At 42.5% G+C, this 27,174-nt stretch overlaps 1 protein-coding gene across 9 annotated transcripts in view; it reads left to right on the top strand.

Annotated features, from left to right (window-relative positions):
* Sh3kbp1 (SH3 domain containing kinase binding protein 1) overlaps positions 1-27,174 on the top strand; it is a 352,120-nt gene that overhangs the window by 130,073 nt on the left and 194,873 nt on the right. For all 9 annotated transcript variants that reach the window (XM_015992132.3, XM_015992129.3, XM_006973237.4 and 6 more), the window contains one exon: positions 5,585-5,708. In XM_015992132.3, coding sequence (XP_015847618.1) covers positions 5,585-5,708 — 124 coding nt within the window. The remainder of the gene's footprint in view (positions 1-5,584; positions 5,709-27,174) is intronic.

A 27,174-nucleotide genomic window follows, 5' to 3' on the forward strand; every position in this document is an offset into this window, starting at 1 on the left:
CCACATCCAGGCAGTTCCACTTATTGGAAAGAAGACTATTCATCTAGTTTAGCACCCAGTTGCATACAGATTATGTGTTGGCTCAACAAGGTTGCTTTCTGCAGGCTCCTAAATATGTCATGGAAAAAATTCTCACTACATTAACATGGTTGGGGCTGTTTATCCTCTGAATGTGGGTCAGCCATTTTCACTCTGCACAGTCCAGTGCCTCTGGGGAGCAGAGATAATGTGGGGGAGTTCTCCATTTCCTTCTCTTGGGTAGACCTTGTAGGTTCAACCTAGCAGTATTGCTATCTTATTGATAGCCTTAGTTTTACTGTAAATGTCCTATTTCCATTGTTAAGGCACCAGATTTGAGGTGAAGAGAATCTGGGTTTCTTTTGCCATCTAAAGAGGTTTGCTGATAGTCTTTATCTCTTGTACTGTATTTGAATGGTACTGTCATGGCTAATTAATACATGATGGCATGTCTATATGAATCCTTACAAACCTTTGTAGCTCATAGTTCTGCACCAGGATGTAGCCACTACCTCTGAGATAGTAATACCTAGCATTTTAACAAGTGGGCTTAATTGTCACAAAGCTGAGACTGAGAATGTGGGACTATGAATACACAGCCTGGAGGAAATCCAGAGTCCTGCAACCTTGGCTCAGAACCTCGGAGAGCTCCAGGTGTGGCTGCTCCATCTGGCAGGCAGGAGTTGCTTTAGTGCCAAGTGTACCCTTGTTTGCAGAAAGGAGTTATTTCATGTGCATGGTAAAGGACTCTGTAGATTTGAGCCTAGATAATCTTTGGTTTATGGGTAGAGGTCCAGTGAATCCTTTAAGCATGCAGAGAAGCTTTGGTCACCTCTGGAGCCTCAGGCAGAATGCTTCAAGTGCACTCCCTAAGTCATGGCACTGGTTCTTTGGGGGAGGTCAGAGGTGTCCGTGGTGGCTCTGCTTCTTTATACCTTTGTGCCTTAGTTTGCTCTTGCATTCTGACTGTCTCAGGAGGAGCAAAGAGAAACATACATGTGAAAGTACTTTACAAGTCATGTTGTGCTACTGGGACCTTCATCATCTGATTTTAGAGCATCCTGATAGGAACCTATGATGTAGAATTCAATGCATCTGCATGGCAAATAGTGCCATGGGGACAGCATGCATCCCAGGTATTTCTAGCTAGAAGCAGTCATGGAGACTGACAGCTTGCTGTGATTTGAAAAGTTTTTGAATGAAAAAGTTAGGCCCGTGGTCTTTTGGAAGCAACCAGAGATTTCAGAAGGAGGATGACACATCAGACATTTATTTTAGAAATATCCCTGGTGGGGCTGTGGAGACTAAACTGGGAGACACTGGAGGTAGGTAGACATTGTAATTGAGGCAGAGCTCAGAGAAACGTAGCCGAGAGATGAGCCCTGCAGCTAGTCAGCTGCGATTCGCATTCTGCTCATTTAATGAGTTCTCTGGCTGTATTATTCTGTGCCTGGGACTCATGTACAGCTGAGACACTGCTAACTCGGTAAAGCTCGTAGGGTGGGCTTTGGCACATTGTGTACAGTCATATCAAATCTGTCATTTCAACTTTCAGTATACATCTGGTGGTGCTGAGAACATTCACAGTGCCATACAGCAGTTAACACTCTTCTCAAAGCCACAGGCAGGAGCTCTGTGAATATTAAATAGTAACTCCCCATTTCCTTTTCCCTACTCCTAGGTAACCTCTATCATAGTTCCTGAATTTGCCCATTTTAAAGACCTCATAAAAGTGAAATCATGTATTTGTCTGTTTGTGTCTCGCATATTTCACTCAGCGTGTTTTCTGAGCTCATCTGTGTTGCACTGTGTATCAGAACTTCATTTTTTAAGGCTGAGTAATATTCCATTGTAGAGATGTAGAACAATCTGTTTATCCATTTATCTGTTCATGACCCTTGCGTTTCTTCCTTATTTTGGGTATTATAAATAATGTGGGAACAGTGGCATGCGCCTGTCTGTCTGCATCTCTGCTTTCAGTTCTTTTGAATCGATTCCTAAGAGTAGAGTTGCTGGGTCCTGTGGTGCTCTTTATTTAACTTTGAGGAACTACTGCACAGTCCTCTACTATTTTGCATTTTCTTCAGCCATACAGAAGGGCTTCATGTACTCCAAAATCCTATCAGTTCCTGTTTTCTCTCTCTCTCCCTCTCTCTCTCCCTCCCTCTCCCTCTCTCCCTCCCTCATCCTCCTCCCTCTCCCCCTCTCTCCCTCCCTCACTTCCTACTTCTTTAATTTCAAGATATCTTGATCATTTGAAGGGGTATCTCATTGTGAATTTGATTTCCATTTCCCTAATGACTAATGGGTGAGCTTTTTGTCATCAGTGTATTGGCCATTTGTAATTTAAGGCTTTTGTTTTTATCTTTCTTTTCAAGACAATAGAGGAAGAATAGAGAGAAACAGAGAGAGGAAGTGGTCAAGGCAGACTGAGGGCCTGGGTAGAGAGGGGACAAATGCTGACTTTTCCAGCCCGGGGAAGTGGACAGATAATGGGGTGCCAAATAGGATAGACCTCCTCCTCCTCCTCCTCATGAGAAGGGGTGGTTGGAGGAAGGCATTGGCCTTCCAAAGGCTGCACCGAGCCAAGGCATTGTTCAGGTGAGGAGCTGGCAGAGTTCACTGCCTTGTCATGTACCCAGTTTTTTTTTCCCCCAGAAAGAAGTGAATTTCTTCTACCTAAGAAACAACTTAAGAACTGTAGTCAAATATGAACAGTCATGGAAGTGGGGGGATGACAAAGGAATGTGGCGTGTCTAAGGCAAGCTTCTGGTGCTATCTTTCTGTTCTGCTTGCTTCTGGTAGGTTGCTCCTTTCCAGCCAGCCTGCTCAAGTTATGCTGCCCAGAGCACCAGGACCATAGCTTCTGAGACTTCTGCTGAGCATGTTAGCACCACAACCTTGTTCTTCTCCTTTTCACCTCACCCCAGATATGTGCCCTTGATGGTGAATGGTCATGGCGATGCCATGGTCCACTGAATGTCTTGGGATTACTCCCTGGCAAAGGTGATGGCTGTTGTTGGCAACTATTAGAGAAACAAGTGCATTTGGTGGCTTCTCCTCTTGTCTTCAAGAGCCATAGCCGGCTGGCAGCCATCATGGGGCTCATGCAGACAGTGTTTGCAGATTGTCCCCTGATGCCATCTGCCTGTGAGGCTGCAGGAAGCCCCAGCAACTGCTGTTGTAACAGGTGCTGGGGCGGCTGAGGTGGGTGTCCCTGTACACACACAAACACGCATGCATGCACACAGGCACACACCAGCAACTTGGTGTGATCTGCAGAGCTCCTGCTGCTAGTGTGGGGCTCAGGGATGTCAGCTGAAACTCTCAGCCCAGCAAGGCCCCAGCCCGGTTGCTGGTTTCCGGTGGGGCCCTGGTTAAGGAGCAACAGAGGGTGAGGTTGTTGTGAAGAAAGCTGGCGATTGGCTCAGGGGTGGAGGCAATGTTTTGACAAGCATTTGCTGTTTTCTTTCCATCTCAGCCTTCTGACTCATTTTGCAGAGGGGACCCAACCTCCATTTCTTACCCTGCTGTTTTTTAACGCACACAAGCCTTATCTGTGAGTCCTTCCTGCCATTCAGGCTTCAGGTCTGGCTTCCCAAGCCTTGGTTTTGTACCTAAGTTAGTGTGATCATGGGCTCAGACAAGCGTAGAAATGATTTTGCTGGGTTTGGAAGAATTCCTGTGTGTGTACCTGTATTTGTGTTACTTAGTATCATTTTAGGCTATTAATGATTTTGCAAAGAATTATCCAATTTATTAAAGCAATATAAAGTGTATGTTGAGTATTCCTTATTCAAAGTGCTTGGGACTAGAACCATTTCAGTTTTAGGATTGGAGGGGAAGTCTTTGCATTTACCTAATGAGATGTCCTACAGTTACATTCTAAATCTAAACACAAAATTTGTTTCATAAGTACACATAAGCTGAAAGTAATTTTATACACATTCTCAGTGTACCTTTGTCTTATCTGTGATCTACCACATGGGGTCAGGTGTGGAAATTGCCACTTGTGGCATCAGGTCAGTGCTCCAAAGTTTGGCGTTTGGAGCCGTTCATGTTTTGTGTTAGGAACATTCAGCTTGTGACAAAATCATGCATTGGGTTTAAAAGATTCAGCTTGAGCTCTCCTCTCCTCTCCTCTCCCCCTCTCTGTGTATGCACACACATGTGAAATGTGGACACCAGAGGAGGATGCTTGTGTCCTGCTCTATCATTCTGTCTTAGTCTTTTGATATAGTATGGTGGTTTTCAACCCATGGCTACAACTCCTTTGAGAGGTCACATATCAGATATCCTGCATATCAGTGTTTATATTACAATTCATAACAGTAACAAAATTATAGTTATAAAGTAACAGTAAAATAGTTTTATGCTTGGGGGTCAGCACAACACAAAGAACTGTATTAAAGGGTCACAGCATTAGGAAGGTTGAGAACCACTGCTCTAGGGTCTCTCATGGAACCTGGTGCTAGGCTGGTGGCCAGCCAGTCCTGGCAGTTGTCCTCTCTGCCCCACCCCCTGACGTTGCTGGAGTTATTGGTGCATATGCAGTAGCAGCAGGCTTTTGACCTGGGTGCTGGGGAGTCTAGCTCAGGTGTTCATGTTTGCACGGAAAGGACTCAAGATCCAGATCTTTACAATTGCATCGATCTATCGATTGATTGATTGGTTTTATGGAGGTCTGAAGACAACTTTCTAGAATTGGTTCTCTTTTTTCACCATGAGGGTCCCAGGAGTTGAATTCAGGTCATTGAGCAAGTTCCTTCATCCACTGAGCCATCTTGCTGCTCCCAAGAGCCAAATCTTAAATGAATTTTGATAGACGTCCACCTAGCTGAAGGCCAGCAGACACTTACTATGAAAGGTTGGAGGTTTCAGGCTTTGTCTCTGTAACATCTCCTCAACTCCGGAATCGGGCCATCAAACCAGTCATAAAATACACATGAATGCATTTGTGTTCTAGTGAAATTTTATTTACAAACTAGCATGATGGGCTGGAGTTTGCTGACCTAAAATGATAGTCGTTATTTTTTTTTCTGTCATTTAGCTCTTATCCCCCTTTTTTTTGGTCAAGAATTCAAAAGCTAGAGGAACTTGAGAACTACAAATGCATTTAAATCATCTTTTGAGTTTAGTATAATTACGAGCGTAGTGGTGATTTGCAGATGTAGTTTTTCTAAACCTTTGTTGAGAAGAATAGAAATCAAAGCTTTTGAAGTGGGGCATGTGCTTGGCTGGGGCTTGTCATAGTGGAAAAAAGTAAAGGAAGCCATAATTTAGAGTTACATGGTGGTACTTATATTTCAGTCAGTCTCTTGACGTTCACATGGAATGGCCCCAGTCATACAAGGTAACCTTACTATACTGGGCATTATTCTATTTTATAGGACTAGGTGTTTCTTTAACAAATATAAGAAAGAAACTACACAAATTCAGACAATGGTATTTGTCAAATGTTGTGTTGTGCCTACGTGGCATTATTATTGTTCATTTCCAGAGGGATGAAGAGGCACCCCAGAACTTCAAACTATAAATACTCTCTTCCCTTTCTGTGTCCTAACAGGAAATAAAGAAAGATATGAAGAAAGACCCTCTCTCCAACAAAGCTCCAGAGAAGCCCGTGCATGATGTAGCCAGTGGAAATGCTTTGCTGTCTTCTGAAACCATTTTAAGAACCAATAAGCGAGGTATGGCAAAGGGGGGACCTTTCTCCCTGCACATGGGCGAATCTGGAAACCCATGTATGTATGCTGTCAAATTGAGCATTGCTAAAAAGTTGAGGAGTTTGTCTTTCTGGTTTTCAGTATAAATTTTGTACACACACCACACACCCCCACCTCCCCCACACCCCTAGTAACTCTGTAGGAAAAAGAACTAATAAGATTTTTCAGAGGAAAGTTGAGCAAACTTGTAAATGATTTATCAAGGGGTTTAGCTTCAACCTTCCTACCTATTTGTGTGGATGAAAGGTGAGTCGAGAGAACAGTAAGGTACAGGCTGATCTGAGATGGCTGCTCAGACTCCCCTTTGAATCATAGACTCTGTTAGTGGCTGTCTTGCAAACTGCCCAGCTCCCCAACACAGACCCTGCCTCCCTGTGTTTGTAAGGAAGACTGTTCAGAGACATAGCTCGTCCATCATCTAGCCCAGAAACCTTTAACAATCCCAGGCTTGTTTTCCTTCTTTTGAGACCTCAAGTCACTTTCGGTATGAGCTTATGAAAACTGCTTCGTTTACCATCCGCCCTGGTCAGAACTGTTTTTTGAATGATGTGAGAGAGAACCTAAGATTCCAGAGAGGACCCTAATCAGTTCTGAACTGTGGGCACACTTGGTACTTTTAGCACTTCCTGATCTAGGGTCAACCAGGGCCCACAGTGAGCTGAGCATGCCCAGACAAGGTCAGACTTCAGCTGCTCTTTTTCTGGGCTCATTGCGTCCTTCAAAGGGAATTGAGAGCTGTTCAAAACCAGCAGGAAGAAATGTATTAGCAAAGGGTTCCATTAACAAGGGGACAAAAAGAGGCAAGTTTACATAACCACAGGGAAGAACAGCTAATCTTTCATAAAATTTACACAGCATGAGAATTTGTCCAATAAACTGCCCATTGATCCTACTTCTGGTAACATTGGCTTTGTGTCTCTCTTCCTTCCTGCCTCTTCTCCTGCCCCTTCCAGCTGCTCTGGGGTCCATTTCCTATTTTGAGTTATTCACATGAAATACTGGCCCGCGGCCCAAGTTGGTTAGCAGCTATAGGATTTTCTTCCTTTCCCTTCTTCAATTAAATCTCATTGTATCCAAAAGGGGATTTCCCTCCCATTTTAAGAATTGAGCTTATGTTACTGTAAAACTGTAATCTTTGTGAAGTGCTTCCTGAATTCTTTAAGGAAAAAAAAAATGGTGTTTTGGGCCAGAGTCCCACATAGTTCAGACTGGCCTTAAATTTAGCCCAGGCTAGTTTTGAACATTTAATCCTCTTGCCTCACTCTCCCAAGTGCTGGCGTGACACCATGTCTGGCCTGAGCTGACATGCTCAGCTCTCCATTCTTGCGTATAGATTCCCCAAGTCCAGAGGAGACTTTGACTTTGGATTTAAGAGTTGGAATCCAGTGAGTCTTCTTCCTGGCTTCTGGAAGCTGTCCCCTTCAGATGGCTCTGCTCAAGTCCAGCCAGTCCATACACAGTGACCAGTAGCAAGGTCTTTCTGGTCAGCCCCACTATTTTATAAAGTCAATAGGAGACTTAATTAATTTCAAAAGAGAAGGAATTAATTAAGGGAAAGAATGAAGGTAATTATGTGCATGGGTTCAATGAAATTATCTGAGAACTTTAAGCCAACGAAAGAATAAAACTTTTTAGATAATTGATTCTTTAGAACTGAAACTCTGGCCTTTAAGTTCCCCAAATGGAATTTGTTGTTCACCAGAAAAATGAATTCCAAAGGGTAGTTTTACTTGACTGTTTCAAGCCTTCTACCTTAGGCTACAGCCAGATTAAGACCAGGATTTTATAGTTGGCAGCTTTCTATGCCAAATGCCAGGAACTGTGAGACTTGAACAAGCAAAGGCTTCCTGTAACTGGGAAGCCTGTAACAGCTGTCTCCATTCTGTTCCAGGCTTCCCACTGACCTACTGGGTCACCTGGGCCAAACATCAGTTCCCAGCTGAAGGGAAGCATTGTGCACCAGTATGGGTGCTCTTTGGTCCTCCCCCACCCCATTAAGACTAACAGTATTTTGCCCCTCCTTATAATAATCAGTGTGTGTGGCGGAGACTGATTGGCCTTGTCAGGCCAGATAAATAGTTCATTGTACTGATCTCAAAAGCTACATTTCTTTCCCACCCAAAATCAATAATAAAAAAAAAACCATACCCCTCCCCCTCAAAGCAAAAATCAGAAGCTAAAATCTGTGGGAGGTCTTTCTAGTTCCCCCTAAACCCTTGTGTAAGTTTTTCGAGTTCTTGAAGTCCACCCTTCCCCTTTTGTTTCCATCAAGCTTGTCCTTAAAACCTTTAGGATGCTGTGCTCTGTCCATATCTTTATAGCTATGATTAAGGGAGGAACTTGTTCTCAGGGTTTGAAAATCTCTTTGGATTTGCTAATGTGGGGTTTTTCTTCAGGTATATGAATCAACCTTATAATCCCACCTTGGAACCCTGTGAAAATTTTGCAGAAACACAAATTCCCTTCAACCTAGTCGAAGATGGAAGGGCTCTTTTCTTTCTGTGTGAGCCTTGTCATTTGACTCAGGCCTGGAATTGGTTTAATGAAGAAAGAGGCCATTCTCTTCTGGCTCTGACTCTGAACCTGAGCCACGTCACTGGGGCCTGAGCTCAAGGCAGCCTTAGCTGGAGGAGTTTACCCAGTTATATCTAGCTGTTCCTACATTTTGTGACATGCCTCGCTTTGTGACAGTCCAGTTGTGACATTCCCAGTGTCTAAGGCTGATTTATGGAGGGACAGGAATGACTCTTCGTGTCTATTGTTTGAGAAGAAGAAGAAGAAGAAAGATGCAGCTGAAGTTCAGAGAGAAAGCCAGTCATCCCAGCTGGCTTGAGGGCCTGAATCAGCTGACCAGCTGGGGCCCTGCAATGTCAGGCAGGTGTACCTACCTCTTGGCCACAGTGACAGAACTTTGGGCCCCGACAAAACTAGTTGAAAGCGACTTCTTATTTTGTAATTTCTTTTCCATTAAACCCATACAGAAGAATGATGGGCCCGGCTAAATTGGAACATGAATGGGTAAAGGGAATGTTTCTTAAAAATGTTCAAAAACATGGGTTGAGAAGCAAAATTGAATGAAATGAAGTTTTAACAGTTACTAGCGAATATGTTTTTAAAGATGAGCACTTGGTTTTGTCCATCTGAATGCTCTTTTCTACTTCAATTCAAAACAAAATAAAAAGCCATTTGCTTTCATCTGTCGAAGGAATTTTTGATGAGCTCTGTCCACGTGACAGGTTATATATGTAGACTCTAGTTCATATTCACTGGCCTGGGTGAAGACCCAGTTTTATGCCAGGGTTCTGGCCTCCATCATTAACAGGCCACAGGGGAAAACTGTGCCTCAGAATCCTCCTCCTTGCTGCCTGTGATTTTGGGCAGTGTTCCTTTTTTTCTTTTTTAAACTTTTTGGTGAACACCAGTGAGCACTCTCTAGCGTGTGTTCATTTGCATGCCCACTATGCACCCGACCCTGTGCCTGGGCTGCTACAAAGACTAGCAAAGCAGCAGGCAGTCCTGCCTGTAAGCACTCCAGGCTGGGTGCCACACGGGAGACACTGAGAAAGCCCTGGCCATTTCTTACATCTTTCTGAAGAACAGGTGGGGTATCTCTTACTTGCTTTTGTCATTCTTAATGTCAAGCCACTCGGTGGGTTTCTGGTTGGCTTTATGTGTCCTTGTTTCTATTTCCAGTTTATCATGAATTCAGTGTTTGGTAAGTGTCTATTGTATTTTGTGCATTTCTTATTCTTTGCTATTACTACTGTTATTGTTATGCTCTCCTGATACAAACTGTGTTTTATAATCATCTTTTTAAGCCGCTCTGCTACTTTGGCATCTGCCTTCTGAAAGATAAACTGCTTCTTACCATCTTTATTTAAGGTTATGCATTTGCACTTTAGTACCCCTTCCAGAGATAAATGCTGAACGACCTGACAGTTTTAAAGATGTTATTGGTAACAGGTCTAGCTCCGATGCTGTGAGGTGAGCTCATCTGTCTCACATGAGATTCTGGTTAGGATGGGGGCAGGGCTGCTCCCTGAACTGGTATGTGGATCTGACTTTATAGAACATTATTTTGTGGGTTCTGCTCTGATACATTTAATCTTTTTGACAGATCTGACTCAAAAGCCTTCCTTAATGGAAGGGCCCGTAAACTCTCTGCCTCTGGTGACACACTGTTGCTTTAGAAATCAGCATGGGAACCTTCAGGATTCATATGCATGTGGATGGGTGCTGCTTGCATGCCCTTCATGTTCATGTGGGCCTCATATTTGCCACACGGAAGTGCTCTCCCTTTGGAACTACTGCCTGTAGCTCTCCAGCGAATTGAACTAATGTATAGCCTTCTTTCCCTTGTATGAGCAGTGGTCATTCTAGTCCCTAAACAGATCTGGCCAAGTGACCACTCTCCTGTCACTTTTTCCCCCCCGAAAGGGAAATGTAATCTTTTTTTAAACTTCCACTTTTTTATCATTTACCTTGGCTGCCTGGGGTAATATACCAAGGTGTCCATTGGACTGATTCATGAGACTTTGGGTGAGGGTTAGAGCATGTGCATATGTGTGTAAATATGCATACGCTGGCATGGAAAGCACATCATGGCTCAGAGACTCAATGGCATGGAAAAATAGTTTTTGAGACAGGCTTGACTCAAGTTCACTAGAGATTCCTTTGTCTCCTCCTCCTGAATGCTTGGATTACAAGCATGTACCATCATGCCTGGCTGGTGGCGTGGATCTTGAAGGTCTTGGGTTCTTTGTTGGAAATTATCTGTAAGCAAAGGATACAAAAAGTGCATCCTTAATAAAGAAAATGTGAGTTTGGGGATTTAGCTCAGTGGTAGAATGCTTAAAGCTGGATTCTGTCCTCAGCTTTGGGAAACAAAAAAACCAAACCAGACCAGACAGAGTAACCCATTTGGCTCCTGGTAATCTGTTATTAAGGTCTAGGCAGAACCTGGGCCTTTGCTGGTAGAAACGAGGCTTTTTCCTTTCAAATGTGCATTTCCCTGTGGCTGACTAGGTATCTGAAAATGTGCCATTTCGGGTCAGACTGCCCTTGGAGTTTTTAAATCCGCTGTTGATTTTCCCTGGAGAGCTGGCGTCTATGGACTGACAGAAGGTATAGCTAGCTATTGTGTGGAAGGTATTGGTTATCACCAGAGCTGATCTTTCCCAGGGGAAATGAGAACTTGGAAGTGAGGGAGTAGGAAAGAGAGTCACTTCATAAACATGCACATCTGATGTGTGTGTGTGTGTGTGTGTGTGTGTGTGTGTGTGTGTGTGTGTGTGTGTGAATGCATTTACAGTCTTTTCCCAGAGGTCTTCATTCTGATACCTTTTAACTGCTAGCCCTGGCCGTATTTCTGGGATGCCTTTGTGGGAGCCTCTGTTAGGTTGATGATAGAGACTCTGTTGCCCTTGCTCACTCATTGTTGTGTAGTACTACAAGTCCAGCCTAGGGGTACAACTGGAGAAAGGGACAGAAAGAAGCTCTGCGGAGGATTGTTGCTATTACACGGCTTCTGTACGAGTCAATGACAAAATTGTTATTTTGAATTTTTCTTCTATTATATATCCCCTTTAACCCCTGTGTCCTGTCCCCAAGGCACTAACACTACAAAGAATAATAGCTATTCCACCACACTCATCCTGGGTTTCTACCCGTCAGTCCCTAGAAGACATTTGATATGGGTTTGAAGTGGTGGCTCCACCTGGTGGCTTTTCTAGGAAACATCTCTTCTTGGTCACCTTTGAGGATGCCTTTGACTTCCCAGACTCAGTGTTCTCATTTTTTCCACAGCTTCTCACAGTCTGTAAACATTCCCTTCAGCCCCCTGCTTTCCTGTCTAAAATTTGCTAATTGGACTCATAGAATCTGGTTCACAATCCTTGTTCTACCTGCGGTACCCACCACTAACCAAGATTTTTTTCAATTAAGAATTATATATAGCCAGGTAGTGGTGGCATACCCCTTTAATCCCAGCAGCTGGGAGGCAGAGGAAGGGGGATCTCTGAGTTCGCAGCCAGCCTTCTTTCCAGAGTGTCAAATATGACAGATTCATGCATGTATATACTGATCAGGATTCTTGATAAATTTTGTTTCTTTGTTTTGAAATAAGGTCTCATACTGTATTTCAAGCTGGCCTAGAACTCACTGTGTGGCTCAGCGGGATTTGAACTTATGACAATCCTGCTCCCTCAGCCTCCCACGTGCTAGCATTACAGGTGTGAGCCATCACACCCAGCTCTTGTTGATAACTATTAAAAACCAGAGACACCTATAGGCATGAGTTTAGGTGTAGATATTAATTTGGACAAAATGAAGAATCATGCTGAAATCCCTGTAGGTGAGCCAAAGTCTCCTCCTCGTAGCTCCAAGTACTCTTAATTACTTCTTCATATCTTGTTGAAGCTGTGTTTCCTCCAAGGAGCAATATTTTTTATTACTTGTGTTGTTTCCAGTTGCCAGCAGGTGATAAAAGCAAACGGCCAGTTGTCTCTGCTGGCCTTATGTTGGCTTGTAAATTGTGAGTGCAGCCTCTTCTTGCCTGGTTCGAATCGTCCCAACTTGGGATATTACTGAGCATAATTATTTTGAAAAGTTAAAATGTCTGCATTTAAATATCATTTTTTTTTTAGTTTTGTTAGTAAAATTGCTGATGTGCCTTATTTCAGCTGTACCTGTGGATTAGTCTGGGAATTAATCACTATTTATAGCAGTTCCTGTGGGAAAATGCATTTAGAGTTCCCAACTGTCATAGTTTGGGTTTTCTATTGCTGTGAAGAGACTCCATGACCACAGTAACTTTTATAAGGAAAACATTTAATTGCGCTTGTAGCTTACAATTCCAGAGGTTCAGTGCGTTATCATCATGGCGGGGAGCATGGTGACATGCAGGCAGACGTGGTGTTGGAGCTGAGAATCCTACATTTTGCAGGCAATGGAAAGTCGACTGGCTCTCACACTGAGTGAAGCTTGAGAAAAGAGACCTCAAAGCCCGCCCCCACAGTGACACACTTCCGCTAACAAGGCCACACCTCCTAATAGTGCCACTCCCTTTGGGGGCCATTTTCTTTCAAACCATCACATCAACCCTCTGCAGAAAGCACATCATATGTATATAACTTCCTGTTTGATTTTTCATATTTCTGGCAATGAAGCCTTAGCCTGGAAAAGTCAGGGTCTATGTCACTGGGCACAGCTGAAGTTTGCTCTTCAGAGGAGCTGACAATTCCCAGTGCTATGGAGTGCTGAAACTGACATAATCCAGTCCATCCATTGTGCTCTGAGGACAGGCCTGGCTTACATTATATTGTACCATCATATAGAGTCCTTAGTTTTCCTAGACCTGAGTACTCATGTTTGTCTGATTAAGCTGTGTTAGAACTGGAAATGTGGCTCCATCAGTGAGCATGGGGGTCAGAGTTTGGATTCCTAGCACCTGTGTAACAGCAGGGCATGGTGGTATATGCCTGTAATTCCAGGGCTGGAGAAAGAAGGATTTCTGGGGCTTGCTGGCCAGTCAGTCTAGCTGAATCAGGGCACTCCGGGTTCCATGAGAGATGCTGTTTCAGAAAGCAAGGTAGAGCTGAATGTGGTAGCACCTGCCTTTAAACCTAGCACCCCTGAGGAAGAGGCAGGTGAATTTTTATTAGTTTGAGGGTCACTTGGTTCACATAGTGAGGTCAGCCAGGGATACAGAGATCCGGTCTCAAACAAACAAACAAACAAGGTGGAGAGGTGACAAAGGATAATACTTGATGTTGACCTCCAGCTTCCATACACATGTGCACACATGTGCATGTGTACCTGCACACACACACACACACACACACACACACACACACACACACACACACCAGCTGTATTGTAAATTGTAGTACTCTTGTGTATTTCTATCTGCTAGAGAGGCAACCTTGCAACAAGTATGCCATATTCAGATAGAATCCAGGCTAGCGTTTCCAGTGTGTGTTGTGTTGAGTTTCAGCCCTAGGAAATGCTTCACAAGAGAGGCATGAGATGAGCTAGATGTACAAAGAGGGGGAGGAAATTGCCTCTCTGATTGTATTTCAGCTGTAGTACTAGTACCCTCTTAAGGACTGACAAACACATTAATGTATTCCATCCTCTCAGATGGCCCGTGGTAAGGAAACCTGCTTATCTGGGATTGTTTTTCTGAGTACTAGCTGGGACTCTGTTTTCAGATATGCTGGACCCCCATATTCAGGCCAAGGACTTTGCTAAGGGTCTCTAAGCCAAGACCTGGTGAATTTTAAGTCTGAGTGGAGAAGAGGGGAGTGGCTGACGGCGCTCCTAAAGCTGGTGCCCATGAAACCGGAGATAGGTGTCACTTGGGGGACAATCTCTGAATGTGAAACTAGGAGCTCAGTGTTTGGGCTTTGCAAGTGACAAGCTGAAAGGAACCTCTCCCTAGTCCCCCAGTAATGTCGTGGGTCCTTGTGTCTGAGAAGGTGTCTGTAGGCTGGACTTTGGCCTGAGAGTTGGATTGAGAAAGGCCTGACCTAGTGATCTGTGAGCTTGGTCATTCCAGCCTACCTAAGACTAGTGTCAGCATCAAACTGAAAGTCCAGAGTGCTTTGTACAATCATTCAGGCCCATACTAGCTGTGTATCTCATTACTTTCATCTTTTGCTTCAATGGAAAGAAAATCCTGTGTTTTCTTGGTACCATTAAATGTAGCTGGAGAATTTCTCTCCAGCTGCCGCCAAGCCCTACCAGTCCCAGAGCCCACTTATAAAATAAACACACTGACTCTTCTATCATTTAAACTATTCAGCCACTAGCTCAGGCCTACCATTGTCTAGCTCTTACTCTTACACTAAGCCCATTTCTGTTAATCTATGTGTTGCCACATGTTCCGTGGCTTTACCTGTTGCCTCTACATGATGCTCCCTGAATGGCAGCTGGTGCCTCTTTCCTCTGCCTTCCTCTCCTCTTCCTCTCTCCTAGTCCTGCCTATACTTCCTGTCTGGCTACTGGCCAATCAGTGTTTTATTTATACAGAGTGATATCCACAGCAATTAAACCCCTGAGTGTACACAACAAATAGCTTTGTTCAATCTCTACATATTTGTGAAAGAGGCTGTCATTTTGAATTTAGGGAATAAATCCACATGTGATTCTATGTGGAAAGCCCACGTAAGCAGCCTTTGAGAAGTTCTGAAATCATACAATTACTAAAGTGATGGGAGGTCATTGGTATAAAGACCTACATACTGATGTGACAGGCAAGTACACATAGTGCATCTGTCTGGGGAACCCTAAAGGCTACCCCTTAGATCTGGAAAACTGACCTTTGTTAAGCTCTGAATGGAGGCCGCCTTTCCACAGAGCCTTTTTTTCTGGAAGGAGAGTGAGTAGATCAAGGAGGAGTGATTAGATGGGGTAGGCAGAATGTAAGTGTTGGCCGCATTTGTTGTCTCGTGTGGGAGCAACAGCTAGACTCAGTAGGTCCTGGAGTAGGGGCATTTTCTTCTACTTCCTACCTACTGACCTATCATCAGAGCCTACTCATCACACATCTCCTTGATGCCTTTTGCAGCCTCAGTTTAGTCTTTGGACTCTTGGAAATTTGTTCTTGGGAAGCCTTGAGGCAGTTGTGCACAATGAAGATATTTCACGTCCTGTGTTGCTAACCCATGGCAGGCAGGCAGCAGCGTTCCCAGCTGCAGTGCCAGGTGGGCTGCCCGTCGTTTTCCCATGAGAGAACAGTAAGAGAGCAGCCAGCAGCTTCCCTCGTGTGTTCCTGTGCACGAGCAAGAGCGTGGGCAGGGGTGGAGTGGGATGGCACTGGCCTGCATTTCATTTAGGAGTCTAGCAGCAGGGCCTTGTTGCAGAGTGGCTGTTGGAAGGCCCCACACTCTATTCCTGCAGTGTCTGTGGAACTTGAGACAGGTTACAGACTTCATCTGTTTTCCAGGTGTCCCGTCATTAAACCAACGCTACAACTCTTTGTTAATTTCCTGGACAATTTTGAGTATTAAAAACAAGGGAAGAGAATAGGTGTTAGGCTGCAGAGACAGCTCAGCCAATAATGCATTTGCCTTGCAAGCACAAGGATTTCAACACCCAGCTTGGTATGGTGGCATGCACTTCTAATACCAGTGCTGGGGAAAGAGAGATAGGTGGAATCCTGGGGCTCCTTGGCTAGCCAGCCTAATCTACTTGAAAAGTTCCATGCTGGTAAGCATTCCAGACCTGTATATAAAACAAGGTGGCTGGTACCTGAGGAATATTCTCGAGGTTATCCTCTGGCCTCCACGTACATGAACTCCACATGAACTCACATGAAAACACACATACATACACTCATGCACACATACACATGCGCGGAGGGAGGGAGGGAGGGAGAGAGAGAGAGAGAGAGAGAGAGAGAGAGAGAGAGAGAGAGAGAGAGAGAGAGAGAAGAACATGAATAGATATTGGGATGGGGAGAGGCCATGAACTAAGGTGCAATCACTGAATAGATAGTGTAGTCATTACTAAACATGATAAACTGCTAGTAAGTTTCCCAGGATGTTGAGGAAAAATTAGAGATTTATGAAAAATAGTAATTGAGTGTTCTTTCCACAAAGCAGCCAGTCATCAGATGCACATGGAACATTCTCCAGGAATGACCAGATGCTTGGCTGTAAAAGAAATCTCAATAAACTTGAAAAAAATTCAGATCATACCAGGCATGTTGTCTGACCATAATAGAATTAAATTATAAATCAACAACAGAAGGAAATTGGGGAAATTCACAAATCTATGGAAATTAAACAGAATATTTCTAAATAACCAATGAGTCAAAGAATTCACTGAATTTTGAAATACTTTGAAATGAACAAAATGAAGATAACATAAAAATGAATTGCCTGCAGTTTACAGTTGTTAATATCTGTATTTAAAAAGAAGGCATCCTGAATATGCAACCTAACTTTGTACTTTAAAGAGTGAGGAGAGGAAGCCAAAATCAACAGGCAGAAAGAAGAGCAAAGACTCCAGTGGAAAGGAATGAAATAGAGACTAGGGGGAAAAAAACATAAAAATCAACCGAGCAGGAGTTGGTTCTTAGCTGGCTATGGTGGCTCACATCTGTAATCTTTGTACTTAGTAGGTGGAGCCAGGCAAATCAGGGATTCAGGGTTATCCTGGGCTACATAGTTTGAGTTTAAGGCTGCCTCAAATATATAAGATCAAATAAAGCAAAACATACAAAAAAAGGTTGGTTCTGTGGAATGGTTGACAAAATTGATCAACATTTAATTACAGTGATCAAGAAAGATTTAAATCCCCATATGAGAAATTAAAGTCTTAAGAGACATGCAAAGGGTTATAAGGGAATATTATGAACAATTGATAGATAGAACTATAAAATGGTATAGCCATTTTGGAAAAAATAGTTTTGCAGTTCCACAAACTTCTAGTTTCTATGTAATCCAGAAATTGATGCCCAGGAAAACTGAGAACATACATGTCCATATATACATTGTACTTGATTATTCCTAGCAGCATTATTCATAATAATTCCCAAGTAGAAACAACACAGATGTTTAGCAGCTGATGAATGAATGAATGAACAAACTTTGGTCCATCTACACAGTGGAATATTATTAGGCCATCATTATGAATGAAGTACTGGTACATACTAAAGCATGGATGAACCTCCAAAAGCTGATGCTGAAGGAAGGAAGCCACACACACAGGACCACATGTTATTTGATTTCATTTATGTGAACTACCCAGAATAAACAGATTCCTAGAGACAGAAAGTTGATTAATATTTGCCTAGACCTTGGGGATGGGCATGAGAACACCTGCTAATGAACATGAGGTTTCATTTGGGGATGATGGAAATGGTCCAAAATTAGATTGGTGGGTTGGCTGTATCATCCTGTGAATATATAAAACCCATTTAATTATATACTTGAAAAGGGTGAATTTTTACGTTACATAAATTATATCTCAATGAAGCTGTTAAAACAGAAAATCAACACATAAAGTGGTGTTAAATGCAGTTCCTTAGTGGTTCCTGGTTGTCTCTCTGCCTTTTCTTATTTTCCATACTGCTACTCCCCATCCCCCCAGCTGAGGGACACTGTATGCCATTTCTTTTATTTAAGTTTTTAAAATAATATATTTCTCAGGGAGGCTTTATATTTTTTTATTCAATCAGTTGCCTAGGAGATAGTGAGTCTGGGGGATCAAAATGATACTGTTTTGCTAGAGATGACCTAAATATTAGATAATCGATTTGAGAAGGGCAGAGAACTGACTGTGGCCTCCTATTGTTCATTTCTTGAGAGAGAAAAAATGAGATTGCCTGTAAATCAAAAGGCAAAGCTCTTATATTCTCCATTCAGAGCTTCCTGGAGAGAGCCTGTGTTGGAAAGGCAAGAATCCCATTTACGTTTCCAATTTGTCTTGCCATTGTTACTAACTCTGTTGGCTATTTTTGCTCATAAGTTTTTATCTGCAGCACTGATGATTTCTTTAGGGAAGATACTTAGATGTGGAATTACCAGACCAAACTGTGCATTCATTCTAGGGAACTTTGATCCATTGTTATCGGGTTCATTTCCTGATGCTTGCAACTGTTCTACACCCCCACTGGAAGCGGGGGATGCTTTGTAATGTTTTAAGCTTGAATTTTTCTAATTGTGAGAGTGTTTGAATATTTTTGTTTCTGTCATTCATTAGTAGTCTTTGCTATTTATATAAAGATTTATTTTTCTTAATAGTGTATTATCCCTTTGTCCTTCATGACCCATTTCTCTTCCTGGTTTGATTACTTCTTAATTTTTTTCCATTTATTTTAATATATAGAAACACTACATTTCTACACAATTAATGTATAGAAGCATTCATATAGATTGTGTATTGATACTTCATAGTTCTTCTAAATAAATTCTCAGCTATTTTTGTACTAGCTTCATTTTAATTGCAAATTTTTATCTGCATAGAATATTCAATATATGGCATTACTATACAAATTGATTGTTAATTTGAAATGGACACTTTTCGAGGATAATTTGTAAAACAGTACAGCTCTTCCCCATGTATTTTTGATATTTCATTTATTATATACTGTTATTTCGTTGGACCTTTAGTTTAATGCCCTTAATTTGTCTCAACATTCTTACATCCCCGTAGTTAATTGTGTGGCTTTATAATACATCTTAACATGTAGCATAACAAGATTTTATCTTTTCTTTTATCACTCCCCACTTGGAAAAAATGTTTTATCTTGGGCTAGGAAGGTGGCTTGTCAGTAAAGTGAGGACCTGAGCTTAATCCTGAGAATCCAAGTTTAAAAAAAATCCACATGTGGTTGCATACACTTGTAATCCTCGTGTTGGGGAGGCAGAAATAGGTAGATCCCTCTGGGATCTCTGGCCAACCAGTTTAGTCTAGTTGGTTCCTTCCAGGCTGTTGAGAGACCTTTCCTGACAAAAACAAGGTTGACTCTTGTCCTCCATATACATAGGTGCACATGGAAGCCTGTGCATGCCCACGAGCACGTATGTGCACACATACACACACACACAGACACCAATCAAAGTTTTTACCATTGCTGTTGGTTTATCATAAATTCATGTGATCCCATTAAAAAAATCTCAGGATTTTGATTTCAATCTTATTAAAGTTAGAAGGCAATATTGAAAAAATTGGCATTTTCCCAACTTTTTGCTTATGAGTTTTATATTATTATACAAATTATCTTTAGGTGCAAGTATATAAATGGAAACCTTCTCTCCCCTATGCTTCTTTCCAAACATTGCAGGAGATGAATCCTTGCAAACAAAACCATCTCTGGCCCCCAATTCTAAACAGTTGATCCTGGCCATCTACTTCAATCACGTGTCTGACTTTTACCTGCCACACCCTGCTTCCTTCTGATGTAGTTAGTCCTAAGCAGGGAATCATTGTTGCCTTTTGTAAATGGAATCTCTTTCTCCTTAAGATTGCTGATGTCGGCCTGGAGAGATAGCTCAGTGGTTAAGAGCACTGGCCTCTCTTCCAGAGGATCTGGGTTTGGTTCCCAGCTCCCACATGGTGGCTTATCATCACCTTGTAACTCAGGTCCCAGGGCATTCCAAGCCCTCTTGCTGATATACCTGCCAGCCAAACACCTAAACATACACATAAAACAAAAATAAAGGTTAAAAAAAAAGATTGCTGATGTATAGATTTTAACTTTTGACTCGTAATATCTCTTGTGTAGACTTATAATTGAAAACAGTAAGAGAATAATAAGTATAGATCAGTTTCTAGCTTTGAGAAGGTGGGTCAGTCAAAATTCTAAAATGCAGGATGTTTAAACAGAGCATTTTAGAAACAAAAACCCCTTAATCTGGACAGCACCTCACAATGTACATGCATGTGTATATACACATATGTATACATACATATACACATGTGTAAATTACCTTTGTGTGTGTGCACATGCACATGCACACAAACACATGAAGGAAGCAGAGGTGGAGAAACTTGTTCGCTCCTTCAAGTATAACCCGTGAGGAGTGTTAAGGGAAGTATCACAGTGGGTCCATTTTAAACATAATCTGATTGTAACCTCCACGAAGGAGGAAGCTACAAGCTCATTCCTCTTGGAGACAACTTGACCCGTTGAAGGAATTGTGCACTTGAACTCAGATGCATCCACTGTTGAGAAAAGGTAGCAAAAGGAAAACTGTCAGGGGGCCGTAATCTTCATATCTGTGTGAAAAGAAGCTGTTAGGGCAATTCATGGCTGCCGGGGGAGGGAGCCTCAGTCTTCTCCAGGGACGAGCCCCTCCCTGTTAGCTTATCCAGTCCCAGTGGGCAGCTCTGAACACATGTACAAGAGAGCAACACGAAAGGGATTCAGCAGGTTGTATGCATATATACAGGTGTGGTTTCTATATATCCCTGCATGAAGAATGTACATATGTAACAACAACTAGAGAAGGAGAGGTTGTGAATTTGAGAGTGCATAGGGAGACACAGGAGAAGTTGGAGGGGGAGAAGTGATATAAATGCAGTACTCATATATGATTTTTTTTTTTTTGGTTATTTTGAGACGGGTTTCTCTGTAGCTTCGGTGCCTGTCCTGGATCTCGCTCTGTAGACCAGGCTGGTCTTGAACTCACAGAGAGCCAATCATATTGTAACGATTTGAAGAGGGAACACCAGGATTGTTCTCATTTACTTGTATACCACAAGATACAAGTGGGAGAATGTGTCCAGGGCAAGGGGAGGCTTTGACTTGATGTCATCATTTTGTTGTTGTTGTTGTTACCATTATTTTTTGTATATGTCTGTATACTGTATGTCAGTGTGGGCATTCTGATGTGCACGTGTGGAGAGCAGAAGTCGACCTTAGGTGTTGACTTGATTGCTCTCCATCCTAATTTCTGAGACAATCTCTCACTGAACCTGGGCCATATCAGTTTGGCTAACCTGGCTGGCCTATGAGCCACCTGGGCTGCCTGTCTCTATTTCCCCAGAGCTGGGGCTACAGACAGCTCAACTGATCCAAGCTTTTCCATAGGTGCTGGTGGTCTGAGCTCAGGGCCTCATGCATGTGTTATAGGCTCTTTACCAACTGAGCCATCTTCCCAGCTGCATGTCACTGTTTTAATGTGTATATGACCTTATACTTTTCCCCCAGGGGAGTCTAAATGAAAGCCTATAGTTCATTTCACTTTATAGACAGCTACATGTACATTCTGTTATCTCTTGTGGTAGTATTGTGTTCCCCGAAATATTGTGCATGCTAATAAACTTATCTGGGGTCACAGAACAGAGCAGCCACAATATTAAACATAGAGGTTAGGCAGTGGTAGCACACATACCTTTAATCCTAGCATTCCGGAAGCAGATATCTGTCTACCTGGATCTCTGTGAGTTCAAGGATACAGCCAAGCATGGTGACTCATGCCTTTAATCCCAGGGAGTGATGGCAGAAAGCAGAAAGGTATATAAGGCATGGAGACCAGAAACTAGAAGCTTTTGGCTGGTTAACCATTCAGGCTTTTGAGATGCAGTTCAGCTGAGATTCATTCTGGATGAGGACTCAGAGGCTTCCAGTCTGAGGAAACAGGATCAGCTGAGGAACTGGCGAGGTGAGGAAGCTGTGGCTTGTTCTGCTTCTCTGATCTTCCAGCGTTCACCCCAATACCTGGCTCCAGATTTGTTTTATTAATAAGAATAATGGGGTTTATGGGCCAGACTTAGCTGTCTCCCTTCCCTTCTGAACTTCTCCCTCTCTGATATTTGATCTGCTCATCATCACCTTTGTCAGGGTGAGGGGTTGTTTTAGTTCAATTTCAATTGCTGCAATAAACACCATGACCAAAAGCAACTTGGGAAGGAAAAAGTTTATTTCATCTTCCATTTCCATATCACAGTGCATCACTGAGGGAAGTCAGGGCAAGAAGTCAAGTAGGAGCAGAGGCAGAAGCAGTGGAGGAATGTTGTTTACTGGTTTGCTCTCCATGGTTTGCTTTGCTTGCCTTTTTCCCCTACAGCCCAGGACCACTTACCTGGGGTGGTACAGCCCACATCAATCATTAATCAAGAGAATGTCCCACAGGATTGCACACAGGCCAGTCTGATGGAGGCACCTCAGTTGGGGTTCTCTCTTCCCAGATATGTATAGGCTTGTATCAAGCTGACAAAAAGTACAGTACAGGGAGGGAGTTAAAATAGTCAGCAAGGGGACTGGATGATTGGATCATGTCAGCTCTGGTTGTCAGGAGCCTCAGTGAAGTAGTACTGACATCCACTGTCGGCTCTATTGGCGTTCCTGTCTGAAGTTGGCTTCTTGAAGATTTGGGATGTGGCAACCTGTGGGGGATGGTGCCAGGAACCCTGCTGTCCCCTCATTCTTCCCCTTCTGTCGCTTTCTTTTTCCCTAGGGATAACTTGGATAGATTCTTAAATAGAGTCATTTTTTGCAAAGAAAAAAAGTATAATTTCCCGATTTTTTTTTCCAAAGGAATCACCTTTTATTTCTTTTAATCCCTTTCTGGGCCACGTTTTTTTGACACAGTAAAGCAAACAGATGGGTATGGCATACTGTTAATAGTAACATTTTTTTTTAAAAAAAATGTTGTTTAAGAAAAGAAATGATAACAGTTGTTTTATGGTTGACTTTTAACTTTAAAGCAATCTTTGATAATATCACCAGGAGAATACTGTTTTTTTTCTTTTAAAGAAATTAGTTTCCTTTGTAATTTACTTTGTCTAAAACATTATAATAAAAGGTAAGACACTTGGAATTATATATACAAAGGGAAAATTGGAATTATATATAGAAAGGGAAAATTACCAAATTTTCTTGAGTGTCTGACATGCTGTGGACAGGGATAGAAAACCATGAAATGCTAGAAATGAAAAGTCTGTAATATATATGTTTATATACACACATACATGCACATGTACACATACCACAAACATACACACACTCTCAACAATTTAACTGCCTGTGTTGCCTCGTACCTATGTGTAGGTCACTGTAATGTTTGAAAGAGTCCTGTCACTTAGTATGTGAACTGTATTGCTGTATATAACATATGGTTTAAATAAAAAAAAGACTCCTTTCTCCCTTCTGTCTTGGCAGTATGCCATCCTTCTTCTGCTGTCTTACTCTATGTATTTCTTCTGTCTCCCTTCCTCATTCTCTATGTTCCAGCCTGTTATGTAGTGGGCTTCTTGTGTGTGTGTGTGTGTGTGTGTGTGTGTGTGTGTGTGTGTGTGTGTGTGTGTGTCTCATTGGTTCTTATCTGTACAGAGAACACAGGAATAATCTGGACCATTGAAGTCCAGGGATGACCTGCTGACATCTTTTTGCAACGTAGCTCTAAGTCTGTTGTTAGAGACACTTATGTAGGATGTCATTTTATATTGTTCTTGTTCCCTGCTGATCCTCTCTGGAGAAAGTGTTCATAAATTTAGAAATGACCAAACCTAGGCAGCAAGAAGGGAGGCAAGCGTCAGTGGGTGGTTCTGTAGGATCAATCTCTCCATCTCCATCACCATAAATTATCAGCTGTATTGATCCATTCCCATTGATGTATGAACTCATTCTGCCACAGACCCAAGTGAAATGGAAAATGGAAAATGATCATTTATTAGAATTGATGAGTGTCAGCTTTGTATTGAAACAAAACAAAAGCACAGAGATCTGAATGCCTTCCCTTTCAATATTACATGGCCATGGGCCAACAGACCTGGGTGAACCAGCAAGGCAGAGTAACATCACAAATATCTTGTCCTGTTCAGAAGCTCAGAACAAGACTGGAGCTTACTTGAGTCCAGAAACCCACTTGCATCCCTTACTGTTCTTCATACTTCTACCCAAGTTTGTCTAGAGACCTTCATTCATGGATTTGAAACACCTATGCATATAATTTTCTATTTTACCAGCAGTTATGGATCCTGGTGATGGCTTTCTACCTTTTATTTATTTATTTTAAAATTTATGTGTGTGTGTGTGTGTGTGTGTGTGTGTGTGTGTGTGTGTGTGTGTGTGTTATGCACATGAGTGCAGGTGCCTACAGAGGAAGAGGATAGTGTCAGATTCCCTAGAGCTGGAATTACAAGTGGGTGAGTGGCCTGGTATGGGCGCTGGGAACTGAACTCGGGTCCTTTGGAAGGGTAGTGCACATTCTTTTAACTACTAAGCCGCCTCTCTAGCCCCCTTTCCCCCTTTAAGGCATCCATTTCTTCATCTACACAACTGGTGCAGAAAGTTTCCAATACTTTACCCCTGGTAGCCCTTGCTGGTTCTCTTGTTCCCATTGGAACACAAGCAGAAGTGCAGATCAAGGCACGGTGCTGCCTATCTGTAGTTCTCAAGTCACTTTAGCCTGTGCACCCGCGGTTCGGGCTCGTGAGAATTTTGAAATGTTGCAGAGCTCGAGGCCCCCCTCCTCATCTTGCAAGCTCTTCCCAGGGTCCCCACTTGCCATGCCACCCACATCCTGTTACAGGTGGCAAACATTTGTTGACGGAATTGAGTTTCTGCATGGCCTGTCAGAAGCTTTGGAGAATTCCAGTTGTTTACTAGGACAGTTTCGTGGTGATTTTTGTTGAATAATGAAGTTAACATAGCATTTCTGCCTTTAATAAAACACCCATTTTCACTTAGCCCATAGCAGCACAGGCTTCTGCCAGCCTTCACTCTGCTTGATTGTACACGGGTGAGCAGGTAGTGAAGTGTGCATTCGATTAGCATTCAGCTCCGCACTCTTCAGAAGGCTGCCTCAGGAGGACGTTCATACCATCACCATGTCCACTGGGTGTGGGATATCATTATTCATGGGGAATTGGGTTGAATTGCTATGTGCCAATCGAGCCTCTCAACCTCGTTAGATGATGGCTGGGGATGGGTCGGTAGGTAATACGTTTCTTTTAGCGTATTTAGTATTTCAAACTAAAGTTATACCAGACACATAAGAAAGGAGCAAGATGGAGCTCAAGCAGGCATTCATGTATACATGTTCAGAGCAGTATTCATAGTGGAAAAAAAAGGTGTTCATTCAAGGATGAACAGATAAGCAAAGTGTGGCTGATACATGCAACTAAATACTACTATTCAGCCTTTAAAGGGCAGGGAATGCTGGCACATGCTACAGCGTGGCTGAACTGTAAGGTTTATTATGCTAGGTGAAAGAAGCCAGCCCCTCAGGACACATACAAAATGGTTCTGTTTGTATGAGGCACCCAGAATAATCAAAATCATGGAGGTATGAGGTGGAATGGTGATTCCCAGGACGTGGTATCAGAATGGGAACTTATTGTTTAATGTGTAATATTGAGTTTCAGTTTTGGAAAATGAGGGGGGGGAGAGATATCAATAGACAGATGGTAATGAAAACACAACAGTGGGAATGTACTTAGTATTCCTAAAATGTATAAACAAAATGTCTAGAATGGTAACTTTCATCTTGTGTATCCTCTACCACAGTAAAAAGAAATCATTGGTATCATGGATATTTGGTACCTCTACCCCATGTTAAGAAATTTTCTTAACTAACAATTATAATGTATGTTTATTACTCCACCTCAACTGCATTGTGTTTATCTTTTGAGGAGTTAAGGATGACTTTGGTGAGAGGATTCTGTGCTAGGAGAGATTTTCTTCTCATGTTTAAGTTTTCTGTTTGTATTAGCTAGCTAAACTAAATATACTACTAATAGAAAATTAGTAACTTTTTTTTTTAAAACTCAGGATCTCATGTAGTCCAGGCTGGCCTCAGCCTTGGTTTGTAGCCAAGGATGACCTTAAACTTCTGATTCTCTTGCTTCTATCTCCCAAGTGTTGGGATTGCAGGAGTGCTTTTCCATGACCAGTTTCTGTGGTGCGGGGATCCAAACCAGAGCTTCATGCATGCTAGACAAGCATTCTTACTATGTCAGCAGACCTGTACACCACTGGTTCCATGAAATGGATATTTTTTTATGTCCTTTAGAATTAGTGTTTTGAGGGGCTTGGGGAAATGGCTCAGTTGGTCAAGTGCCTGCCATGCAAGCATGAGGCTTGGGTTTGTATCTCCAGCCCTTACATAAAAGCCGGCCTCACCGGTCCTAGTGGATACGTCGACAAAACAGCTCCTGCACACAGGCTTGGGGAACACTGAGGAAGAGAGAGCAGAAAGATGCCAAGAGCCGGAGAATTGAGGATCAGGCAGTTTGCTGAAAGACTGTATCTCCTAGTAAAGTCAAAAGCTACTTCCATAAGGTCTCACTAACAGGGCTGCCTAAATGTGACCGAACAAGGACCTTAATAGACATGCAAAAGTGGTCAGGGGAAAGATCGCAAGTCCCACATAAAGAACTATAGGCAACTAAGATATGCTCAGAGTGAGAGAAATAGTCTTCCCCAGGAAAGAATACACCAATTAGTTATCTAAAATGGTCAGCCCTGAAAACATATATGCCAGTAACATACAGAATGAGCAGGTTATATTTAGGAATACATGCATATATACATATATGTATGTAATAGCACTTGATGAAAAAAGGAGACCATGAATTTGAAAGAGAGTAAGTGGGGGATGGTGTGAATGGAAGAGAGGAAAGGGAGAGCTGATATAATTATAACCTTAAAAAGAGTATATGAGCAGTACAAATTGTACTTGATGGGTTTAAAAGAAAAAAGAGGACACAAAGTTGTGTGGGTAGAGAAGAAGAGGATCTGGAAGGAATTGAGAATGAGTAATATCAAAATACATGGAGGGACATTCTCAAAGAACTAATAAAAAATAAGAAACAGGAAGCTGGGATCAGTGGGACGCTTCTTCAGCCTCAGCACCAGTTACCCACCTGCTTCCTCCTTTTACCTCAGTTGGGGAGCCTAGCCCATGAGACTTATCTCACGTGGGGACCCTAGCCCGTGAGATGGCACTGCTCACATGCAGGGTGGGTTTTCTTT

This window comes from Peromyscus maniculatus, chromosome X (genome assembly GCF_049852395.1).
Source record: "Peromyscus maniculatus bairdii isolate BWxNUB_F1_BW_parent chromosome X, HU_Pman_BW_mat_3.1, whole genome shotgun sequence".
Classification (NCBI taxonomy): domain Eukaryota; kingdom Metazoa; phylum Chordata; class Mammalia; order Rodentia; family Cricetidae; genus Peromyscus; species Peromyscus maniculatus.